At 32.7% G+C, this 22,941-nt stretch overlaps 2 protein-coding genes across 2 annotated transcripts; one reads left to right on the top strand and one right to left on the bottom strand.

Annotated features, from left to right (window-relative positions):
- Positions 1-474: 474 nt before the first annotated feature.
- Positions 475-2,847, bottom strand: LOC132752051 (elongator complex protein 6-like). Its single transcript, XM_060742322.1, has 2 exons — positions 2,055-2,847; positions 475-634 (listed from the first exon to the last, which is right to left on the bottom strand). Exons 1-2 carry the CDS (start codon positions 2,724-2,726, stop codon positions 512-514), a joined length of 795 nt encoding a protein of 264 aa, XP_060598305.1. The 5' UTR covers positions 2,727-2,847; the 3' UTR covers positions 475-511.
- Positions 2,848-4,657: 1,810 nt separating this feature from the next.
- Positions 4,658-22,445, top strand: LOC132752050 (alcohol dehydrogenase class-3-like). The gene is made up of 11 exons (XM_060742320.1): positions 4,658-4,766; positions 7,921-8,022; positions 13,402-13,543; positions 14,352-14,439; positions 15,161-15,293; positions 16,194-16,280; positions 16,701-16,830; positions 17,248-17,378; positions 18,343-18,478; positions 19,107-19,245; positions 20,792-22,445. The coding sequence occupies exons 1-11, from the start codon at positions 4,749-4,751 to the stop codon at positions 20,817-20,819; spliced, it is 1,134 nt and encodes a 377-aa protein (XP_060598303.1). The 5' UTR covers positions 4,658-4,748; the 3' UTR covers positions 20,820-22,445.
- Positions 22,446-22,941: the final 496 nt, after the last annotated feature.

The raw sequence follows: 22,941 nt of genomic DNA, 5'->3' as shown, positions 1-22,941 counted from the left end.
CCAGATGAGTCAAAATATTTCAATAAAATAAAAACTTGAGAAAAATGTACTAAAATGTAAGAAATTGTAGAAAGTTTCAAGATTCAAGTAATATTTTACATATTATGTGTGATTATTGACTGATTTTTCAGTATTTACAATAAAATTTCGACTGTATTACTAACGCAGTTAAGGCTATTTATGCATATTTTTAACACTTTTTGGTAATTTACATGTTTTGTAAGTGCCATTGATAATGTGTAAATTGCTTTCTTTTGGTTACTTCACAATAATACACACTGAATGTTCATGAAAATTAGCATGAATCTGAAGGCGTGCTGCTTTAAATGAGAAGCTTTATGCAAAATATTTCAAAATCTACCAAGCTGTATTTCCTATGAAGTTTTAATGTTATTCCCTCTGAAACTTACCACCATAAACTGATTATAATTTTCAATTAAATATTCAAGGGCAGCTAAATGCAACAACTCAACATCACTTTAACCAGCTTTACTTTATTAACTCCCTTTAATCATAAAACTGCAGATGACATTCCAGAAGCAAAAACTGCACATGTTTTATCTGTCAATTTGAACTGTGATACTTTAGTTGTGGATGTCTCTCTGGCTGCTGTATTATACCACCTCACCTCCAACTGTAAAAGAAATATAACAAAGATGACTTTTATTAAAGTAATTTCCAAAACATAATGATACAGAAATATTTCAAAACAATACAGCCAAGAATACAAGCATATATAAATCCCATGTCTTGTTGAATTTCTTAAATAATTTTGTTCATTCGAATTTTCTTTTAAGGGAGGAATCTAGATGAAATTAAACCAGAGTCAGCTAATAATACAGAGCTTGGTCAAACTGCATGAATGTGGAGGCTGGCTTAGCTCTACACTGGTGGCAAAGGCTATTCACTTTTATGTTCAGCAGGTTATTTTATGATTACCTACCTGTTAATAGATGCATATTAACATATACATTGAGAGGCATTCATAAAATATTTAAATGAAAAAAAGGCTAACTTTCAGTCCTTTGTCTAATATTACAAATGTAAAGTACAAGGAAAAGGTAAATACTTAATGGAAAAAATAAAGACATTGTGCTTACACAGTACACTATGCATACATTGTAGGTTAGTGTTTGTTATACTTATAGTCAGTATCAATGAAATTAACAGGGTTCCCGCTGTCGCTCGCCAATGGCGCCAAATGCGACAAAATATTAATTCTGGCGCATAAAATCTTTATTTTATATCTGAATGTAAGTAAAGTGCTGAAGTGTCAATTTACATGTAAACCCTATTAAAATAAACAATATTTTTCATTGTTAAAAATATTCTCATTGATTTTTAGATGACGTCAATTTATAGTAATGTTGTTTTTTATTTATTTTGTACCTGTAGATCACCAGTTTGTTGGGTAGAAGCTGTGAAAGATCTTGGCTCAGTCCAGCCTGTGAGAAGAACTGCTATACTGGCAAAACGGTGGAAAACATGACCTCCCATGACTAATTTAACATGATGTTTTTGATTACATTTATGCTGTCATGTGTATTTATTTAAATGGAATTTGAAAACCACATAATATGTCTATATTTTAGATAATAAACATGTGCAGCTGTAATAAAATGAAATATTATAAATATGTGTTTGTAATCATAATGATATATAACAGCCAGCATATCTTAGCAAAGATAGGCATGTCTCCCTTGCAGAATTATTGGCTCCAATTTTGGAGCCATTGGCTCCAACTTTTTCTGATTGGCGAATTTGGTGGCGCAAACTAATTTTGACCCAGAGGGAACCCTGATTAATCTGTCTGATAGGGCACATGGTACGGTCCGCCCTGTCCGTAATTCTGTAATACTTCTATCATTATCAATGATTGACTGCCAAGGGTTAATTGTTCAATTATATCAAACATTGATGATGACTTTTATACTGATGAATTTTAACAGCTTACAACAGTTTAGTGGTTTTAAACAATAGATTTTATCTGTTCATTACTTGTACAGTCAAAAAGTCAGAGTGATTAAAAGATGAAGAAGTAAAAGAGTTTTTACCTGTCCATGTACATCCTTACAATAACCAGTTTCTAAACCTTTCACTTCCAGACTCATATTTACAGTATGTTGAATAAACTTCTTTAAGTGATCTGCATCCTCATCTTGTTCACCCAAGTCATTATTGACACCAAACACAAAACTACCTTCAATATCTTTTGTAACATAGTTATTTAGGTAATGTACCAGTGCCATTACATCCTCAGCATGTACACCTATATCTACAAGCATCGACAAATTGTCAATAATAAATACAACATTTTTGTCAGAGTCAGAGGTAAACTTGTTAATGACTTGCTTAATAATCTTATATAATCCTTTCACATCCATTTTCCCATTATTCTGCATACAAGAAGACCATGGGTTGTCTCCCTTGAGGCTCTCACTGTTTACTGCATGTGCTAATCCTTTCAAACCATCAATGAACAAGAAATTATTTAAATCCCTTTCTTTGGTTAAGTTATTTCCAATCTTATTGCCGACACTGTTAAAATGGTTAAAAGACTGACAAAAGCTGAGAAACACTACAGAGCATTTTTCTTTCAAGAAGTATGACAAAAAGTGATGAAATAAGAAAGAACTGTCAGCATTCGTTTCGATAATTCCGATTGAGTATTTTGATGTCATGCACTCAGACGGACGGTATACGATGTTCTTAATGTCTGTAAACATTCTGATTAGTTTCAGATTGCTATTTTGCCCTTAATTAACCAAAGATTTATAATTTAACTTTCTTGCATGTTTTTATTTACAAAATTTTCGGAACCGGAAGTCAAGAGGGATTAAATTGCGGAAAGATTTTTCTTTTCCGGAAAGTATCCTTTTGAACGTTTTCTATAAACCGATAGTCTGGTTCCCAGCTTCTATTGTAAACAAATAGACAAAGGACAGGTAATCCAGACTGCTCTTAAATGATTTTCCAAACAAATAAATTGTCAAATTTCCTTTTTCTAAAATTCCTGTGAAAATACATAGCAGGTCAAACAAACAGTAGCAACAGTTCAAAAAATTATTTATTTGAGAATGTGGGAAAATGTGGCACTATACAGTATGTCATCTCCAAAATTGTCTCTCGCGTGAATATATATTTATTTTATTTTCTTTAACATCTTTATTTGATCTTTGATCTCATTATTATTGTGATTTATATGTCATGTAACACACCCTTGATTGGATATGAAAGCTATTTTATTCTATTCTATTCTATTCATTAAATTAAAAACAACCACCTTAATATTATATACCTTATTGAACTGAATTTCCTAATCCCCCAGACCTGTATGACTATGAGCTATCTATGGCTTTGTCGATTGTGTATTGTGATGTTGATGAACGAATAACACTGCTTCTTCTTCTTCTTCTTATTTTCTTCTTCTACTTCTTCTTCAACTTCTTCAACTTCTTCTGCTTCTTCTTCTCCTTCTTCTTCTTGTTCTTCTTTTTCTATGAATTCAGCACCACCTTACGTATTAATTCTTACTTCCCTTAAAACTCTAAGCAGGGTATTTAAATATAAATTACAGCAAACTATGGTTTTAAGTAAAATGTTATAATCGATCCCTGAATAAAAATCTACAAATAAAATGAAGGTTTCGGATGCATTTTCACACATTTTAAAAGTCACGTTTTTACAATTTCCTTGAAATTTCAGAGTTCACCACATGCAAGAGTGTTAAATGCTAGTCTTTTAAATGATAGCTTCTGGGTCAATTTCGGGTGATTGGTCTCAAAAAGTAGGCGTTAATAAATAAAGGAGTCGTATTTTTTTATCATTAGATCTTTTATCTTAAATCAATGTATATTTTTAAAATAAACGGTGACCTTTGATATTAGTTAAGTAATATTGAAAGTTCTATGTAAGAATATCAAATTACATGTTTTAGGCTTTCGGATCTCAGTTATTTAATGCTGACCAAAAATATTAGATACATGTATGTATAAGTAACTAGTCCAACTAATTGTACTGCGCGTCCAGATATTGAGCTATTTTGTGTACGGGCAACATCTCCCCTCTGGAAGCTAGCAAGATTCTGAGCCAGAACAAAATATTTCAGAATCTAGCTTTGACACATCAAAATATTTTGACTAACTATATGTAACAAATAAATTGTAAAGAAATAAACAATTTACACGAGTATTCTTTAGTCTTTATAAGTTTATATAGTTAGGCCTATTGATCTAGAAACGCTTGTGAATATTATATTTATTTGTGTAAAAAGTTGGCTAAAGCAGTAAATTTATCGGAATAAATTATTTAATATGATAGTTTGTGGGAAGGGCTTTGCTATTGTTGAACATAATAACTTGTAGCCCGACCACTATATTTCTTTGAGAATATTTGTTTTTGGATTATTCATGTGACCTTGTAAACATGTATTTATGGAATACTATAATTAATTCTCACTTAGTACACATCATATAGACAAACTGCTGAGAGTTAGTTATTAAACTCTTTCAGAATTATAGAGATGATATCTCAAGATAAAGTGTTCCTTGGTCTTTTTGTATGTCCGTCTTCCCAAATTTGATAAGAAAATGAAATCTGCGAGAAAACGATGTGTTTCGATACAAAAATAATTACAAAGTTACCTCCCCTTTAGATGGTATGTCCATTAATTTGGAGAATATTCGGATGATTCGGTCCTTTTCGTCTTCGGGCTCGAAATTTGCACACGACACTTAGTTTACTCAAAAATGGCCACCGCCGGAAAGGTAAGGACAGAAATCATTACTTTACACTGGATGTGTTGATTGTCATGCACATGTTCAGTGCTTGCATGATTGAGAAACATTTTATTTGTATATGGTCAACTGCAGGCACATGTGCTTCTCTTCTTAATCGAGAAAAACTTGCGTCCTAATATTCGACCCCGACCATAATAATCGCGGATACTCGCCCCGGTCCATGTAAAAATGGTCATAATGTGCTACATTTGTGTTTGAAGTTAAATTATTTTTTTTTAATATATTGCAATTTTGTTTGAATTACTTTATTTGTCATTTATTTCAGTAACTCTCGCTTTATTTGTTTGACAGTTTTATCATTTGGTCAAGTCGGCCCCGGTCAAGTAAGATCCTGCCCCTTGTGTTAACTCTAATATGAAAAAGGCAAAGCCTCAAAGCGAGCTCGATGTACTTTTTACGTGAAATAGTATGAAATAATCGCTCATTTTTATTTCAAATGCAGTGACGAGTGCGTGTGACGTCACACGTACTGTGTTAAATATGGCCTGTCGTGAAATGAATAAAGAGTTTTGAAAACGTTTATAAATCTTTGTTTATTTTATTTCACTCTATAATTTTTCAAGCGAAATAAAGATTATTTAAAGTGAAATAAATGTAAAACTTAAAACGTTTGCGACATTAAAATAGCGTACTTGATTTGTTTGTTTTGCACGTGCTGTTTGGCGCTACATTGTGACGTCACGTAAACAATACTTTAAACGTCTGTACAGCGTTAACGACTGAATAAAAGATATTGGTGTTCGGATTCGTTATCTTAGTTAGACCATTTTCTTTCATTCTAGATAGTTTTCACAACAAAATTTGACAAAAAATTGTTTTTATTTATCAGATTTTTCAAACAAAATGGCGCCTTTGATTTTCATTTTTTATACACAGCTTCCGTTATTCTGGTTCCCTGTCCAATTATGGTTCCCATAGACGTGCGCGGGTGACCAGTCTACACATCTGTTTTCAGTCAGAATTCCTCAGTTTTTATCGTTATCTTTAAATTCGAAAGGTTGCGATGTGTCCAATTCGTTACTTTGGACGAAAGTTTTCAAAACCATCACTTAGCAGGTACTCGCGTTACCGTAAAGCTCGCTTTGCGAGCAGGCCCTTCGGACCAGCTCATCGAGCTCACTATCAAAAATACTTAAATATTTTAACACGAATTGGATATCTGTTACAACGATGACACTGGTTTTCAAACATTTTTTACATATATGAACAAAAAATCTGTATACCACCAAGTCTCAATAAAGATTGCAGACAAAACTTGAATAATTTGGTTGAGTTATGGCCCCTTGAATGAAAAAGGTGTTTATTTCTTGTGTTGCCAGCTACACAGACACTTGTCTGGACTACCTTTCAGAAACTTCTGGTGCAATTTCATCTAAACTATACAGGAATGATCAATTCCAAGGCTACTTGTGCATATCATTGATCAGTGTTTTTGGTTTTGAGTTAGTGCCCTTTAATGATTTTATTTTTAAAATTTGTTAGAACTACTTCTCTTATAATAAACTACTTGTGCATTTTCAATGAAACTTTACAGCATTGATCTGTAGCTCAAGTACTTCAACATAATACACAGGTTTTCTGCTTGCCGAGTTATGGCCCTTGAATATAAAACATGTTATGCCCTGTAAATTTTTGTGTCTCATGCTACCAGTGATTTTTTTCCAATTTTCAAAAGAACCTGTGGCTTTCTGAGGGGGGAAATATAGCGTGATAATTGAGAAAAAGGGGAACATCGGAAATCAAATTCCAAAAACTGAGAATGGAATTTACCCACACATTTTGTAAAATTTTCATTTTTAATTAAATTTAACATCCATTTTACATAGCAAAGGCTATCTATAGGGACAGCTTTCTGTCTTCTAGCTGATGCAAGTTAAATACTGTAAGTCATAGATCTGGTGAAAAATTGTGGGGGGCAATTTAGGGGAAAATATTAGCATTTATAGGGGAAAATATACCTATTTTGGGCTAGGGGAAACAGCCTTTATTCGGCTGTAAAATACAGGGAAAAAAATCACTGGCTGCATATCTACACATCTACAAGTGATTAAATTTCAGTCCCTTTCTTAAAAAATGTTTAAAAATGAAAAAAGTTCTTAAAAGTCCGTAAATTTGATAACTCTCAAGTTCTTAAAAAGTGCTTAATTTTGTGCTGCAAATTTGCTTGAAAATAATTGAATAACATAAAATGGGTAAAAATCAGTTAATAAAAAAAAAAGAACAATCCAATTTATTATCAAATTCAATGAAATGTTTGGCCAACCATAACAGGAAGGGGACAGATTGCGGTTGATTCCAAAGGGTTTAGGGTACGAATATACTATTGCATCCCTTTAAAATGTCAACCTAAAAATGTGTACTCAACAAAAATGGCTAATAAACTATCTTTTGGTTGAAGAAAAGTTACCTTATCATTGGTTGCAAATGATATATGTGCAACAATTTGAGCTTGAAAAATGGGAAAAAGTGCTTTAAAAGTGTTTGAATTTAGGCACTGGCCCGCTGTCTGTATGAACCCTTGACTATTTTAATTGGCATTTTTCCCAATTCTACAGGTGTGTGTGTGATTCTTTGATGGCAAGGGTCTGTCAACACAAGCTCTGATTATTTAGATTTTATTTAGATTTTATGTATGTTCAAATAATATCAAAACTATATAAATTATAGTTTTGATATTATTTGATTTTATAGTTTATCACATAAACCGTGGCGCAGGAGTGTAATAAAGCCATTTAATAAAAACGATATTACACTAGACGATATTACACTAGTGTAATAACACTTTGACGTCACGTCATTTGCACTATAAACATAGCGTTAAAGCGCGCTAATGTTAGCGTTACACTATAGGCGCGTCAAAGAAAAGTGACTCTTGTTTACAGTTTACCGTTTTTATTTTATATATGTGATAAATAGAATATTATATTCGTGTAGATTCAATACTAAATTTATTGAACTCGTTGAATAAAACAATATTATGCTCGCCAGAGGCTCACATAATATGATTTTATTCAACTCTTTCAATAAATTTAGTATTAAACCTACACTCATTCAATATCCTCTATGTATTTGTATATATTTATTGCATAGGAAGTTGATTACAAAACTTGTATATTTACAGCCTATTACCTGTAAAGCTGCTGTTGCTTGGGAACCAAAGAAGCCACTTTCTATTGAAACTGTAGAAGTTGCCCCTCCAAGAGCAGGTGAAGTAAGAATTAAGGTAATTGTGCATTTTGTTTTAATTTCATATTTTTTTTTTCTTTCATAAGTTTTATAAGATGAACCATTAAACTTACTTTTTTCCCAACCTATAGACCCTTTCATTTAAGACCGTATTCAAGTTGTCGCCCTTGGATGACGTCATTGGGGAATACGGTGGACAATGCCGATACGATAAAGTACAATAATAGAGGGATCATTTCTCTTGTAAGGTTGGCAGATTGAAATTGCCAAAATTTATGTAATTGAATAAGATATTACATAAAAAGGATGGTGAAATTAATAAAAATGTTTACTTTAATAAGGTTAACGATTTGTTTTAATAGTAGACCATATTGCTGGGTAACTGACCATTTTCGTTAGATTCTTAATAATGAAAATTTTTCCAGGCAGTTAAATCGTACTAACTTTTCCAGAGATATAGATAATGTATCTATGTCTCTGCTAATATACAATGCCCAAAAGATATTTTGAGTTTCAAAAATGTAAAGATTCTGTAGTTTCGAAAAACGGCTTTATTAAAAATCATTTTGATTTTACTTAGACAAAGAAAAACAACAATATTATTTTTTGTTATTTAAAAAAAAAATGTAAAGGCATAAAAAGTAAAAATTCTTTTGAATGTACATGACTGTCAACTCGTACATCCAACCAATATATTTAAGCTGCTAAAGTGATATTTTCAAATTGATACTTTTTTATTCATATCTTATTCATATCTTATATTATCAAATATTCAAAAAAATAATAATAATTTTACGTATTTTTGACTGTGCCAGTTGGTAGGACTCTGGATCGAGTGTCAAATCGGTAAGGCATGACCTAGGATGATCCATAACAAAACGCGGACTATAAAAATTTTGACAACTAACAAAAGTGACGTAATCTGATGTAATGTTATAACTCTAAAAAATGCACCCTGGTGATTTATGATATCACAGGCAAGTGCCGCTTGTATATACAACATATGCACCCTTTTAATTAATATGTTACGGCCCAGTGGCGCTTAATATATACACATCTATATATCTATGAAATAAGTTACTAGGAAAAGGTCTTTATTTTAATAACCATAAGAATAATTTTTAATATCAAAATTATCTTATTATCGTCTGTTGCGAATCTAAAATTATAAAAGTCAATGCCACATGGTTTTCGTTCTTTCCAGACTATTTATAAAATTATATCCTTCACTGGTTCTTTGAAATATTTTTATACGGCATAGGCCTAATGAAAAAGAATCAGTAACTATTGACAGAATGAATTCTGTTGTTGTTCTATTAAAGCTTGAAAAACAGGACATTGGCAATCTTATTTTCATGTTTGTCACAAATACGCTGGAATTTTCTAAATGGCAGAAAATATCACAGAAAACTAGAAAATGGCCATTTAAATTTATAATAGGCAATTTCAGTGCGTATGGGTGTTTATAAAATATTAAAATTTGTTTTAGTTACTAGCTTTTTATCCCGGCATTAGAGAAAATCTAGATCTAATTAATAAATATACTGTATTCACTATGAAATTTCACTGTTTCACTCCGTAGCGAGAATTAATCTCAATCTTTGTTTTTGTATTTTTTTCTATTGTCTTGATATTGAATATATGTATGCATGCGTAAATTTTTACATGTTATAATCATAATTGAACGATCAGTATTTACGCATTTAACTTTTCAATAAGCTAACACTCTATGCGGCCTGCATAGTTTTATCCCCCATTTACGTCACATCCGGTAAGGGAAGTAACTCTTCCCGGACTGTTATCGCTTAAATGAAAGGGTCTATATAATGGCCACTCCCCTCCCCCACCCCCCAATTATGTAATTCCACAACCTGAACCTGTTTCTATAAGGGTGAAAAAAGGTTTTCTTTTTAGCTCAACTATACGAAGTATATGGAGAGCTGTCCTACTCGCCCCGGCGTCGGCGTCCGCGTCCGCGTCCAGATTTTAGATTAAAGTTTTGGTGCAGTAAAATATTTTTCACTATAACTTTGTCATTTCTTAAGGTATCAACTTCAAACTTCAAATATATGTTCCTTATCATCAACCACATCTTATGTGACAAGGTTCATAACTCTAGCACCAATATTTTTCAGATTTTATCTCCCCTTGAAACCGTTAGAATTTTTCTTAAAAAAGATACTATTTTTTACTGATTTCTTTACTAATGAGGATCAACCTTCATACTTCAAAATATATGTACCTTATCCATCATCCCCCTATCTTATGTTCTGACCAAGGGTCATACACTCTAGCAATGCAATATTTTCAGATTTTATCTCCCTTGAACTTAGAATTTTTCCTAAAAAAATACTATTTCTTACTGTTGTCTTTCTTTAATTTCTTAAGGGATCAACCTCATACTTTCAAATATATTTACATTAACATCATCCCCATCTTTATGTGACAATGTTCATAACTCGTAGCACCAATATTTTTAGATTTATTCTCCCTTTGAACTTAGATTTTCCATACAAAAATATTATTTTTAGCTCGACTTTTCTATGAAAAGGGGAGCTATCCTACTCGCCCCGCGTCGCGTCGGCGTTGGCGTCGGGCGTCGGCGTTGGCGTCACACCTTGGTTAAGTTTTTCGTACCACCCAACTTTATTAATCAGAAGTATTACAAGTATGGCTTTGAAACTTACCATACTTGTTCACCATCATAACCTCCATCTACAGACAAGAGTACATAACTCTGTCAAGGTTTTTGACAGAATTATGGCCCTTTTTTGACTTAGAAAGTGTATTGAGCTTGGTTAAGTTTTTTGTACCACCTCACTTTATTTCAAAACCATTGGAGGTATTGCTTTGAAACTGACCATACTTGTTTACCATCACGACCTTCATCAACAGACAAGAGGACATAACTCTGTCAAGGTTTTTGACAGAATTATGCCCCTTTTTGACTTAGAAAATACATTGAATATGGGTAAAATCCACTTATTGCCTTAACCCTTTGAGATATTGCTTTGAAACTTTTAATGCTATTTCACATCATTACCCCCATCTGTACGCAAGAGAAGGTAACTCTGTCAAGATTTGTTTAAAAATTAAGGCCCTTTTATCGACTTTAGAATCTTGGTTAAGTTTTTAGTACCAGTCCACTTTTTTGACTGAAGCTGTTTGAGATATTAATTTGAAGTTGGAATACTTGTTTTACCCATCATGGTCCCAAAACATGGGCAGGAGAGAGGCGTAATTCTTGTAAGATTTTAATTTGATGATTAGTGCCCTTTTTATAGACTTAGAAGAACTCAGTTAAGATTTTCATTCTTTCGTCCACTTGTTGACTGAGATATTACTTTGGAAGTTGGAGTTCTTATCTGTGCATCATGAGACCTATCTGTAAGCAGAGAAGATAACTCTGGGTGAAAATGTTTTTCTTGATTTGTTACTTAGGAAATTCCTAGTTTAAAGTCTTGGTGCCCTTAAACTGTCAAACGTTTTGTTTTATAGGCAAGCACTAAAAAAGTCGAGCGCGCTGTCCTTCTGACAGCTCTTTTACTGTAACTTATTTATTTCTAAAGGGATAACTTCATACTTCAAAAATATTACGTTATCATCATAAATCTTATGTGAAAAGGTTCAAAACCTTAGCCCCAAATTCGCAAATTATCTCCCCAAAAATTAATTTATTTACTAAAAAAATGTTATTTTTTTTTTTTAATTTTTTTTTTTAAAGGATCTCCCTCAAACTTAAATACTTTTTCCTTATTCTTTTTTTATTGAAAAATTTCATAACTCTTTGAACAATATTACGATTTTATCCCCCCTTTAAACTTGGGTTTTTCTTTAAGAATATAATAACTTCTTTATTTTTTAAGATATCATCAAACTTCAATTATATATTTTTTATCTTCACAAAATTTTGTGTGGCAAGGGGCCCTAACCTTCATGCTATTTCTGATTTTCCCCCCTTCCCCTTTTTGGGAATTTTAACAAATTTTTTTTACTATAATTTAATATTAATATAAAAATTGATTTTTCTTTCATAGTTTTGTCCTCCTTACTGCGTCCAGCATTTTATTAGTCGAGCTTCGCTGTCTCCTGTGACAGCTCTTGTTTATTTGATTGTTTAATATTAACAATCAGTGAATAAAGGCCAGTTACAAAAAAAAATGATATTAAAACAAACAAAAAAGTTAACAGCAGTGACCTACATTTCATTAAAAAAATTTCTGACAATGACATTTTAGTTTTCTTTGGTTGATCTTTTTTGGCAATCATTTACTTTATTTTTATATAATACCAAGTCTAATCCTTGTCTGATTTAAAGTTTATCAGATACAAAATGTGTTACAAATATAGAAGAACAAAAACATTTTTCACATATCAGTTATTTGATAGTAGGGAATGATTGTTATAAACTAAATAAAGAATGTATTATATTACTAAAAACAGATTTTGTTTCCTTTTGCTGTAGTATTGGATATAATTTTAATGAAATAGCATGTGTTTTTCATTGTTCCTAGATAAAAGATACCCCATTTTGAAGTGATGGAGAAAAAACAACACCAAAAACAACCCAGTTTAGTAACATGTACATCCCTGCGGTGCTACTTTAACTTTTGAGTGAAGATAAGGTCACTGGGTTCAAGGTCATCAGTACTTAAAAAAAAGAAAGAAAGATATTTAAACTTGCATCAACATACAGGAACAAAAATGCAGTTTTAAGAAGCGTCCAGGGCTTTTTTTCACAGGTTGGGGAAGCAGCCATGCCCTTAATTTTGGTGAATTGCAAAATGGGAAAAACACTTTATGTAAATTCAATTTCTTGGGAAAACTGCATGATTAAATAATTTTTATTACATGCTTTTCGGTGGTTTATAGAAATATATCAGTGATATAAAACTGATAATTTCACTGTTTTAAACAGTGAAATTATCAATTTGATAATTTCATTGTTTTAAATTTTAGCCCCTTGCATTGTTTAAGTTAAATACCAGTTTGCACAGCACTGAGAACCAACTTAATGTTGGACGTCGTAAATGACGTCACGTTGTATTATTATTCGGCGGGCTTTTCATTCAGTATTAGGTTTAATGTCTTTTTAAAATGTTTCTTTGCATATAATAAAAGAAAATTTGTTTAGTTTAGTGTAAGATTGAAATATATTTCACCTTGTGAACACCAAAATTTCATATTTCACTCATGGCTGCGCCACTTGTGAAATATACATTTTGGTGCTCACTTGGTGAAATATATTCCGATCTTACACTGAACTAAACAAATATCTTCTATTTCTTTGGGGAATGATAACGGCCTCTGCTTTAGTAGGAAAAAAGCCCTGGCTTCCATCAACTTATAACAACAAGTCTTGTATATAAGGTTTCATTGTATACTTTACACACATATTGTTTAAATTGTGTTTCAGTTAACGCATACTGGAGTGTGTCACACAGATGCATACACATTAGATGGGTTTGACTCAGAGGGCAAGTTTCCTGTCATTTTAGGCCATGAGGGTGGAGGTATTGTAGAAAGCGTGGGAGAGGGCGTTACATCAGTTGCTCCAGGTGAGAACGGTACTTTTTGTAGCATTTTCAGTGACACTGTAATGGTCATGCAGGAACAATCTAGCTTCTGTAGAATTTTCATGTTCCTGCTTGCATTATTTCAGGCACAAGTTGGTGACTGTGTAGAACCATCAACATTTTTTAAGCTAGCATGTATAACAAAATCTTACTGTATAACTAGTTAAGTTACAGACGCGAAAATATTAACGAATTTCATGAATTGACAAAGTTGCTAAAATTTCTTCTAGCCTTAATATTAACCAACCTGCCATTAAATTCTACCCTTCAACGGTTCAGAGTTCAGAGTGTGATCCAATCTCACAGGAATGAGGTGTAAGTGAGTCAAAGTCGAACAGCTTTAACCACCAAGTCATAAGAGTAACATGGATTTTAACTGTACCTTTCTACATTTTCCTCTTTTGATAATGTGATAGAAAATTGCCAGTGCCAGCAGTATTGAAAGAAGCCAAAGTGTTTCATATTAATAGAAATGATAGATCATTCAAGATACCAAACTTCTCTTTAAATAAATACACTTTAAATTGCTAAAAGGTTAATTGCGATCAGAGTTTATTATAACTCTTAAGCATGGTAGATCTATCTACTTTGAAAAATCCTGTACCTGAAATGGAAATGATGCATTGAAGTTCTCACAAAGTAAACCTGAAAAGTGGCCAAACAGCTCAACCAAAAAAAATAATACTATCTAGATGGAGAGACTTCAATATGATATGAAAATAGGTTTGATAATAAACTTGTGTTTTAGAATGCAGCTGTAGTTATATTCATGTTCCTTATTATGTTACAGGAGACCATGTGATTCCATTGTATATTCCACAGTGTAAGGAATGCAAATTTTGTAAGAGTCCAAAAACAAATTTATGCAGCAAAATTAGGTAAGTATTCTGTTGCTATTGTTTGTATACATTTTTATCATTTTTCTGAAGGTGATGTACAGTCTCCTTTCTTCACCTTTGTAGTGATTAATCTAAATATTCTCTGTAATGTGTCCCAGGACTGACAATGACCCCAATTTGGGAAAGTTAAAATAATCAGTCCAATGCCAAAATTACCAGTCTGTAAATTTGATAATGTATAGAAAATTTAAAGACACACACACACACACACACACACACACACACACATTTTGAAATTGTATCAATCAACCGCTGAAATATTTCATATGTTTTTAAACTGATATTGTTTATATCATTTGAAAATGTTCATGATAATCACACAATGAAGCAATGTGTGTTAATGAAAATAGACGAATGATGTTTAATATAGATTTTTAGAAATTTGAAACTTCTTCAATTAGAAGAAGTTCCAAATGCCCACTTGTATGAAATAAGACAAAAATCATCATTTTAGTGCAGTAAAGGGTTAAGTCCTTCTAAATTTAATAGGAGTTATCAGTTTTAGCACTAAGGTGACGAAATGCTTACAGAAGGTTGGAGTAGTTCCTGACAATGACAAAGTGCATTTATGGGTACCCAAAGTCTTCCCACTGTGGCCAAATCATTCTGAAAGATCAATTTATAGAAAAGATACATGAATGAAATTGATTTTGAAAACAACTAGAATAATGCCTAATGTGTAGTTTTATCTGACCAACAGGAGTACCCAGGGAAATGGAGTAATGCCAGATGGAACAACCAGATTTACATGTAAAGGAAAAGAAGTATTTCACTTTATGGGCTGTAGTACCTTCAGTGAATATACTGTTGTAGCCAGTATTTCTGTGTGCAAGGTAATACTTTCCACTGTCTTCATTTGTGTGTTTTAATTCCTGTCAAACCATCTGCCTACTTAGCTCTATAGGGAGAGAGCATGGTACATGTATTAGTAATCCAGGGGTCACTAGTTGGATCCTCGAGTGAGGTGTAATTTCTCTTTGACAATTGATCTTAAACATTTATTCTAATTGTCATTTATTCTTTACCTTTAACTCAGAAGTCATGTGGGATAAGTAGGTGGTCACTTGGGGAGAAATTGGAAATTACTAATTAGTTTTCAAGGAATTCTGGTTATGTGGGTTAGTCCCCCTGATGTCACCAAAATATGGGTAAAAATTGGTGTAAAAATTTAAATGTGTGTTTAAACCAGCAAAGCAGTATATCTCCAGGATCTATTGATATATGTTTACAAAATCTATAAACAGTAAACTTATGTTGTACCTGCTTCCAATAGAGTTGTTACATAGAATGTCATGTTCTTTAATACACATGAATATTGTTTGTTTACATATAGTAAAATGTGCCAGAATGAAATATAGTGCTCCAATTTTAAGCAGGGTTTTTAACTGTATAGCACTGATTTTGTACATGAGCCATTCACACTTAGGGAAATTTACATTTGTAAATTGTATTTCTTTTATACAACTATTTTGGAATTATACTTTTTCAAAATTCAAACAATGATTTTGTAAACTACATATACACGCGATCGAGATACATGTATAACTTTATACACTTATATTTTACTTTCTGTTTCATGTTTTCAAAGAAACTGCAAGTTACCTAGCTCATAGATTTATTCATACTCCATACAGTTTTGTACAAAAGAAGAATGAGATTACTGAAATCTTGATTTAAAGTTTGAATTATAATACAATACCTGATACATTATATTTAAATTTTTGCATTTATAGGTTGACCCAGCAGCTCCATTAGAGAAAGTGTGTCTGTTAGGATGTGGTATATCTACTGGATATGGTGCTGCCCTTAATACTGCTCAGGTGAGTGATAAACATGATCAATTATTTCCATTTTGAACCTTGAGATAAATTTTCATTTTATTTCAAATTACTTGCCCCTGGCCACATTCTAAACCAAAGAGGGACTTTGGGGTCTGTCATGTGAGGAAGCTATCCAGCTAGCTTACAGATTTTCATGGTTTTACTCATGTGTGAGCTTATGCCTGAAGTAATGGGGGCCTAAAGTCTTTCTTCACCAGTTACTCCTGAAAGTGGCCATGTGACCTTCTACATTGGTGTGACTAAAAACCCCACCAGATAAATGAAACTATACACACTTGGAAATTGAATATAGATTTAGGAAAGTAATTTTCTTTATTAAATTTTAGCTAGAGCTGTCTTTGATAGAAAAGATAATTGATGTATCATCAATATTTTTCAATAATGTTTGTAATGTTACAGGTAGAGAAAGGATCAACCTGCGCTGTTTGGGGTCTAGGGGCAGTTGGTTTGGCTGTGGTGATGGGCTGCAAGGCTGCTGGTGCTAGTCGTATCATTGGTGTTGATCTAAATCCAGACAAGTTTGAAATTGGTAATAACTGTTATATCTATGAAAGAATCACTTTGTCGTGTCCCCTACCAAATCAAGTAGCAGTAAAGATATTAACTTGAAATATCAATGCAACATCACAATGCAATTGTTTGCATCAAGTTTGATAACTGTGATCGGTTGTGTATCATAATTATGCTTTTTAACTTAGAAAATATCCCATTCTTGAATATATCTGGCAGATTTGACCTTGAGTGTAGTGGTTATTTTTCTCTCACTCTGATTTAAAATCATGTGAGATAAGTAATTTGTCACTTGCGAATAAATTGATAACTACCTGTTAGTTATCCAGGAAAGCTTGTTAGTTGGAGCCGAGATATGACCAAAAAAAATGTTTAAATCAGTGTAAAATGTAAACAAATTGTAAGAAATAAAAACAAAATGTTTTCATCATTTCAGCAAAGACTTTTGGTGCTACTGAGTTCATTAACCCAAAGGAATTTAGCAAGCCTATACAAGAAGTCATGGTAGAGAAAACAGATGGTGGGTGCGACTACACTTTTGAATGCATCGGAAATGTTGGCACCATGGTACTGATTTGAACATTTAATCTTGAAGTACAAACCCAGTTGTACATTAATTTGTTCTTAAACATACTTATACAGGTGTAAAAGAATAGAGTGCTTACACGGTCAAATGCTTCATTGATTAATGTAAGTTTTGCAATAGTCCCTAGATGATTTGCTAGTTGACAAGTTAGTTTCACGTACATCTCACTACAGTTCTCCAGGTTTGAAAACTGTTAAGGTCTTACTGTTCTTAATCTTTAACCTGCTGAATTTGTTAAATGGACTTGTCCAGCTTCCATTTTTGGAACTGCCCAATTTTCATTTTAGAAATATGAAGGTAAAAACTGTCAGCTAACGGTATAGAGCCTGGTCAGACTTTAACGGATGTGCAAGCTGGTTCTAAACTGATGGCAAAGATTTATCACTTTAAGTTCCAGTAAGAAAATTGTTAATAACTATACAGTGAGCTTATCTGTAAGAAGTAAAGATAGGCTAATTGTCAAAAGTTAATAATTATGTATGCCTTAATTTTGCCCTTTTAATTTTGCCCTGTGATGTTTAACATTTATAGCGACGTTAAACAGCAATGTAGAAAATAAAAAACTGTTAACCTTGATTTTGCCTTCCCTCCTTTAACAAATCTCTTCAATTTGTGTTTCCCTGATCTAAATTCTCTCTTCTGTCTTTAAACTTGTAATATAATTTGAGCTGTGTCATGAAAAAACCAACAATATGGTTTTGCGACCAGCATGAATCCAGACCAGCCTGCGCATCCGCTCAGTCTGATCAGGATCCATGCTGTTCGCTTACAAACTCTATAAAAAGTAGAGAAACTGATAGCCATCAGCATGGATCCTGATCAGACTGCGCAGATGCGCAGGCTGGTCTGGATCCATGCTGGTCGCAAACCCATTATGTTGGTTTTGTCGTGACGCGGCTCATTTAAGCAATGGTTTCACAATATTATTTGATATGATTGTTACAGAGGGCTGCGTTAGAATCTTGCCATAAAGGTTGGGGAGTATCAACAATTATAGGAGTGGCCGCAGCAGGGCAGGAAATTTCTACACGACCATTTCAACTAGTGACAGGTCGTACATGGAAAGGAACGGCTTTTGGAGGTATGTTTGATTGGTTATTTCTATAAGCTATGTTAGTTTTGAAACCTTAGCCATTTTTCAGTGTCTTCAGTGTTTTCAGTCATGTGTGACTAATTACTGTTATATCTTGAAAATATTTTGGATTCAGATGACATTTTGATTAATATTTCTGTGCCTTTGGATGTATCTATGTCCATAAAGAGCTATGAAGACAACAAAGAAAGTTCACTATTACTTCAGACATCTTGATCTTAAGTTCAATATATTCCTTGAACAGAGTTTATTTAGGCAACAGACCTGTCCTGAGAAAAAAAAAATACATAGTTGACTTTATGTATAAAAATATAGTTTGGGTATAAGACTATGGGTGGCATAATTAACCCTCTTTAAACCCTACCATGCTAAATATATCCATCTTTCAGTATGGACAAAATCAGTCATCATTTTCAGGAGAAATGTCAAAATATCTACTGATAGTGAACAGTGCATCCGTGATTAGGAGGCACCAATGTGTTGGCTGAATATAGCCTAATGAAAAGAGATGAACTTATAGTCCTATTTCCACCTGTAACAACTGGAGAGTTCCTACTAACACCCAAGTGTGTATATACTTAAAACCAAATAAATTCTATGTGTTATTAATCTACAGGCTGGAAAAGTGTCGAGAGTGTGCCAGTGTTAGTTGACAAGTACATGAAGAAAGAAATGATGGTGGATGAGTTTGTCTCACACAACATGGACCTTGAGAAAATTAATGAAGCTTTTGACTTGATGCACTCTGGAAAGAGGTAAGAGTTTTCGTTTTTTCTCTGATCAAAACTCTAAAGTTCTACAGTGCTACCTCTGCTGAGCAACACCCTTGCGAAAGATAAAGACGTTGATTGTTGCAGAGAGGTAGTTGCTCTACAGAGGTTAAGTTTATTGTGAATTGTTTATTATCCCCCGCCGAAAAGGCGGCGGGGGATATAGAAATAGTCTCCGTCTGTCCGTCCGACTTTCCATCCTTCCGTCCGACATTTTTGTCTGGAGCATATCTAAAAATATTTGAGTTATCAACTTGAAACTTCATAGGTGGATGGACCTCATTGAGGAGGAGTGCAGTGCACAAGAATGATAACTCTACCCTGCATAATTTTTGAGTTATTGCCCTTTGTTATTTTTCAAAATTGATTTTTGTCCAGAGCATAACTCCAAAAGCCTATGAGATATCAACATGAAACTTCATAGGTGCATAGATCTCACTCAGGAGGTGTGCAGTGCACAAGAATGTATTTGAGGTATCAACTTGAAACTTCATAGGTGGATGGACCTCATTGAGGAAGAGTGCAGTGCACAAGAATGATAACTCTACCCTGCATAATTGTTTAGTTATTGCCCTTTTTTTATTTTTCAAAATTAATTTTTGTCCAGGCCATACTCAAAAGGCCTTTGAGATATCATTATGAAACTTCATAGGTGCATAGATCTAACTCAGGAGGTGTACAGTGCACAAGAATGATAACTCTATCTTTTATAATTTTTGAGTTATTGCCCTTTGTTATTTTTCATACTTAATTTTTCAATTCAATTTTTTTCTCAAAAAGTATTTGAGGTATCAACTTGAAACTTCATAGGTGGATAGATTTTACTGAGGAGGGATGCAGCACACAAGAATGATAACCTACCCTGCATTATTTTTTTGTTATTTTCAGCCATCAGTATTCACATAGGTTTCAAATCTGTAATCACTATAGCCATCAGTTTTCATTACCAAAAGACCTCTTAAAATGGAATTATTCTGCTCTACTACATATACATTCTTCCAATGAGCAAACACATTCGGCGGGGGATGGCCATGTTGACATGGCTCTTGTTACTTTTGGAAGAATTGATATTGTTGTTAAGTAGAGGTTATCAATCTAAAGAGGGCTACTCTGCTAAGGTCACACTACATGTATATATACATATTATAACATCATTGAAATTTTTAGTTATATATATACACTATATAACCATGAAGAATTTTCAATAAGTATTTATACATATATTTTATATATAAATGCATATTTTATTTCCTTTATAAGTAAATATATAGTAGTATACTGAGATTGTACATGCACTTCTGTTGTGCAGGCCCAATAGTATTTAAAGATTTCTCCAAGAAATACTTCTATATTTTCGTACTTTTGAAGCTAAAGAAAAATTCTGGAAGGTTTTGGAGGGAGACAGTAAAATCCCACCTTATTATTGTGTAATTCAATTCATTTAATAATTGAACTTCAATCTTGCAATAAGATTTGTGCATGTTAATCCTATAAACTTAGGGAAAAATAAAAGGCGTTGTTTTACTTTCAGCATCAGGACAGTGGTTGCATTGAAGTAAGCATTCAGAATGGATCATGTGACCTGTGACAAGGGCCCTATCACATTGTGAGGCTGCTGTAATGATGACTTCCGTATGATTGGTTGATTTATATCACATGTTGTCATGACTGCTGTATGATTGGTTGATTTATGTCACATGTTGCGATGACTGCCGTATGATTGGTTGATTTATATCACATGTTGTCATGACTTCTGTATGATTGGTTGATTTATGTCACATGTTGCGATGACTGCCGTATGATTGGTTGATTTATGTCACATGTTGCGATGACTGCCGTATGATTGGTTGATTTATATCACATGTTGTCATGACTGCTGTATGATTGGTTGATTTATATCACATGTTGTCATGACTGCCTTATGATTGGTTGATTTATATCACATGTTGTCATGACTGCCGTATGATTGGTTGATTTATATCACATGTTGTCATGACTGCCGTATGATTTATATCACATGTTGTCATGACTGCCGTATGATTGGTAGCTATTATATTAACTTTTGTTTCATACTGATTTACTTTGATTGTGACATGATTTGTTTTTGATTTGTTAATTAACCTAGTCTGTAAAGGCCTTTTCTTTGGTGCTTGGAGTTTACTTTAACTTAAGTTTGCTTAATTTATAGTCTTTGTTAACAACTATTTTATTGTTTGTTTCATTTAATATAAAAGTCAGTAGCTTTTCATGTCAACTAGTTTTACTTAAGTGTGTTTGTTGAAATAAGTCATATGATGTGTTGCTTAAATTTGATACTATTTTTTATAGAATTATGTGATGTTTGTTAGGGCATTGATATGTGAAAGCTTGAGGTCATTTAGGCAGTAATCAAATAACAGGATTTACCAATAACAGTGGTACTAAAGTATGGTAATTAAATTTTGATAATATAAATTATGATATTATTGGAAAAGGGTAATAACTGTGTATGTAATATTTCTTAAGAATAATCTGGGTCTTTATACTTGTTAAGGGTGTCATATTTTTATTTACATTTATAAATTATTTGCATTTAAAGAAGTAAAGGTTATACTTTTCTAATTATATTTTCAATGTTTAAGAAGAAACTATAGTTAATGATACTGCCAGGTTATCTGCATGTGATAATGACATGGGAACCAGCTTATAAATGTATATATAGTCATGTGTGAGCCAGGACTCATATACTTTCATTGTGTAAAATAATGCATTTATTCTATTCTTGTGTTGAAAAATTGAAGAAAAAAAGAGACCGGAGTGACAAAATGTTCATATAAATGTTTGTTTATACTTTTGCATTTATTTCGCTTTTTAATTCAAACGAATATAATGTATGTAGCAAATGCATCACAAATAGACAATGTTATTTTGGCTAACATACACAATTTACTTGGTTTTCTGAATTTCAGACAGATACAGTATTTTTTATAAAAATAATGACCTGGAATTTGTGCAAAAGTACAGAGTTTAAATTTTCAATTTAATGAAAATCATTTTATATATCACTAAATTGATGGTCACAAATTGTGCATAATTTTGAAGCCCAATACTGAATACTTAAAAGCATTATTATATGTGTAATTGATGATAATTAGACCAAATATTTACAATTTAATCATAATAAAAAATAAAAATATTAACAGATAGTATTGTTTGTTTTTGTATTATTCTACTTCCATATTTCCATTTTAATGTGTTTCTAAGCTAAGTTTCATCAGATGATCACTGATCGTACTTTTTGGTTCAAACCTGGTCACTTGATTTTTACATACACTTGTCTATGGTCTATTGGACTTCTTTCAGTTTTGTTAAAACCATGACCCTGGGGTCAAAACTAGCCGGTCCCCGGTGCGTTACTGGGTAAAACCTTTAAAATGGTCATCTGCATAGAGCTTAGATATTTTTATGTAACATTGTATAGTAGATCGTTTACAAACATTGGGTTCAAAATTGGCTCCGGCTTGTGAATCACGTATTAATTATACTCAGCTGTAGCATCCAGCCTTGTTCGGAATATATGGTCTGCATTCATATAGGAAAGATAAAAAATGTTCACTATATGCGGCATAGTTGTGCACACATGTCATAGGCCAAGATCAAACAGGTAAACACTTGTCTTCAACATACATAAATTGATTTTAA

The sequence above is a fragment of the Ruditapes philippinarum genome, unplaced genomic scaffold, assembly GCF_026571515.1.
Source record: "Ruditapes philippinarum isolate M1 unplaced genomic scaffold, ASM2657151v2 ctg2080_1_1_1_1, whole genome shotgun sequence".
Classification (NCBI taxonomy): Eukaryota; Metazoa; Mollusca; class Bivalvia; order Venerida; family Veneridae; genus Ruditapes; species Ruditapes philippinarum.
This window is presented reverse-complemented; position numbering and strand designations above follow the sequence as displayed.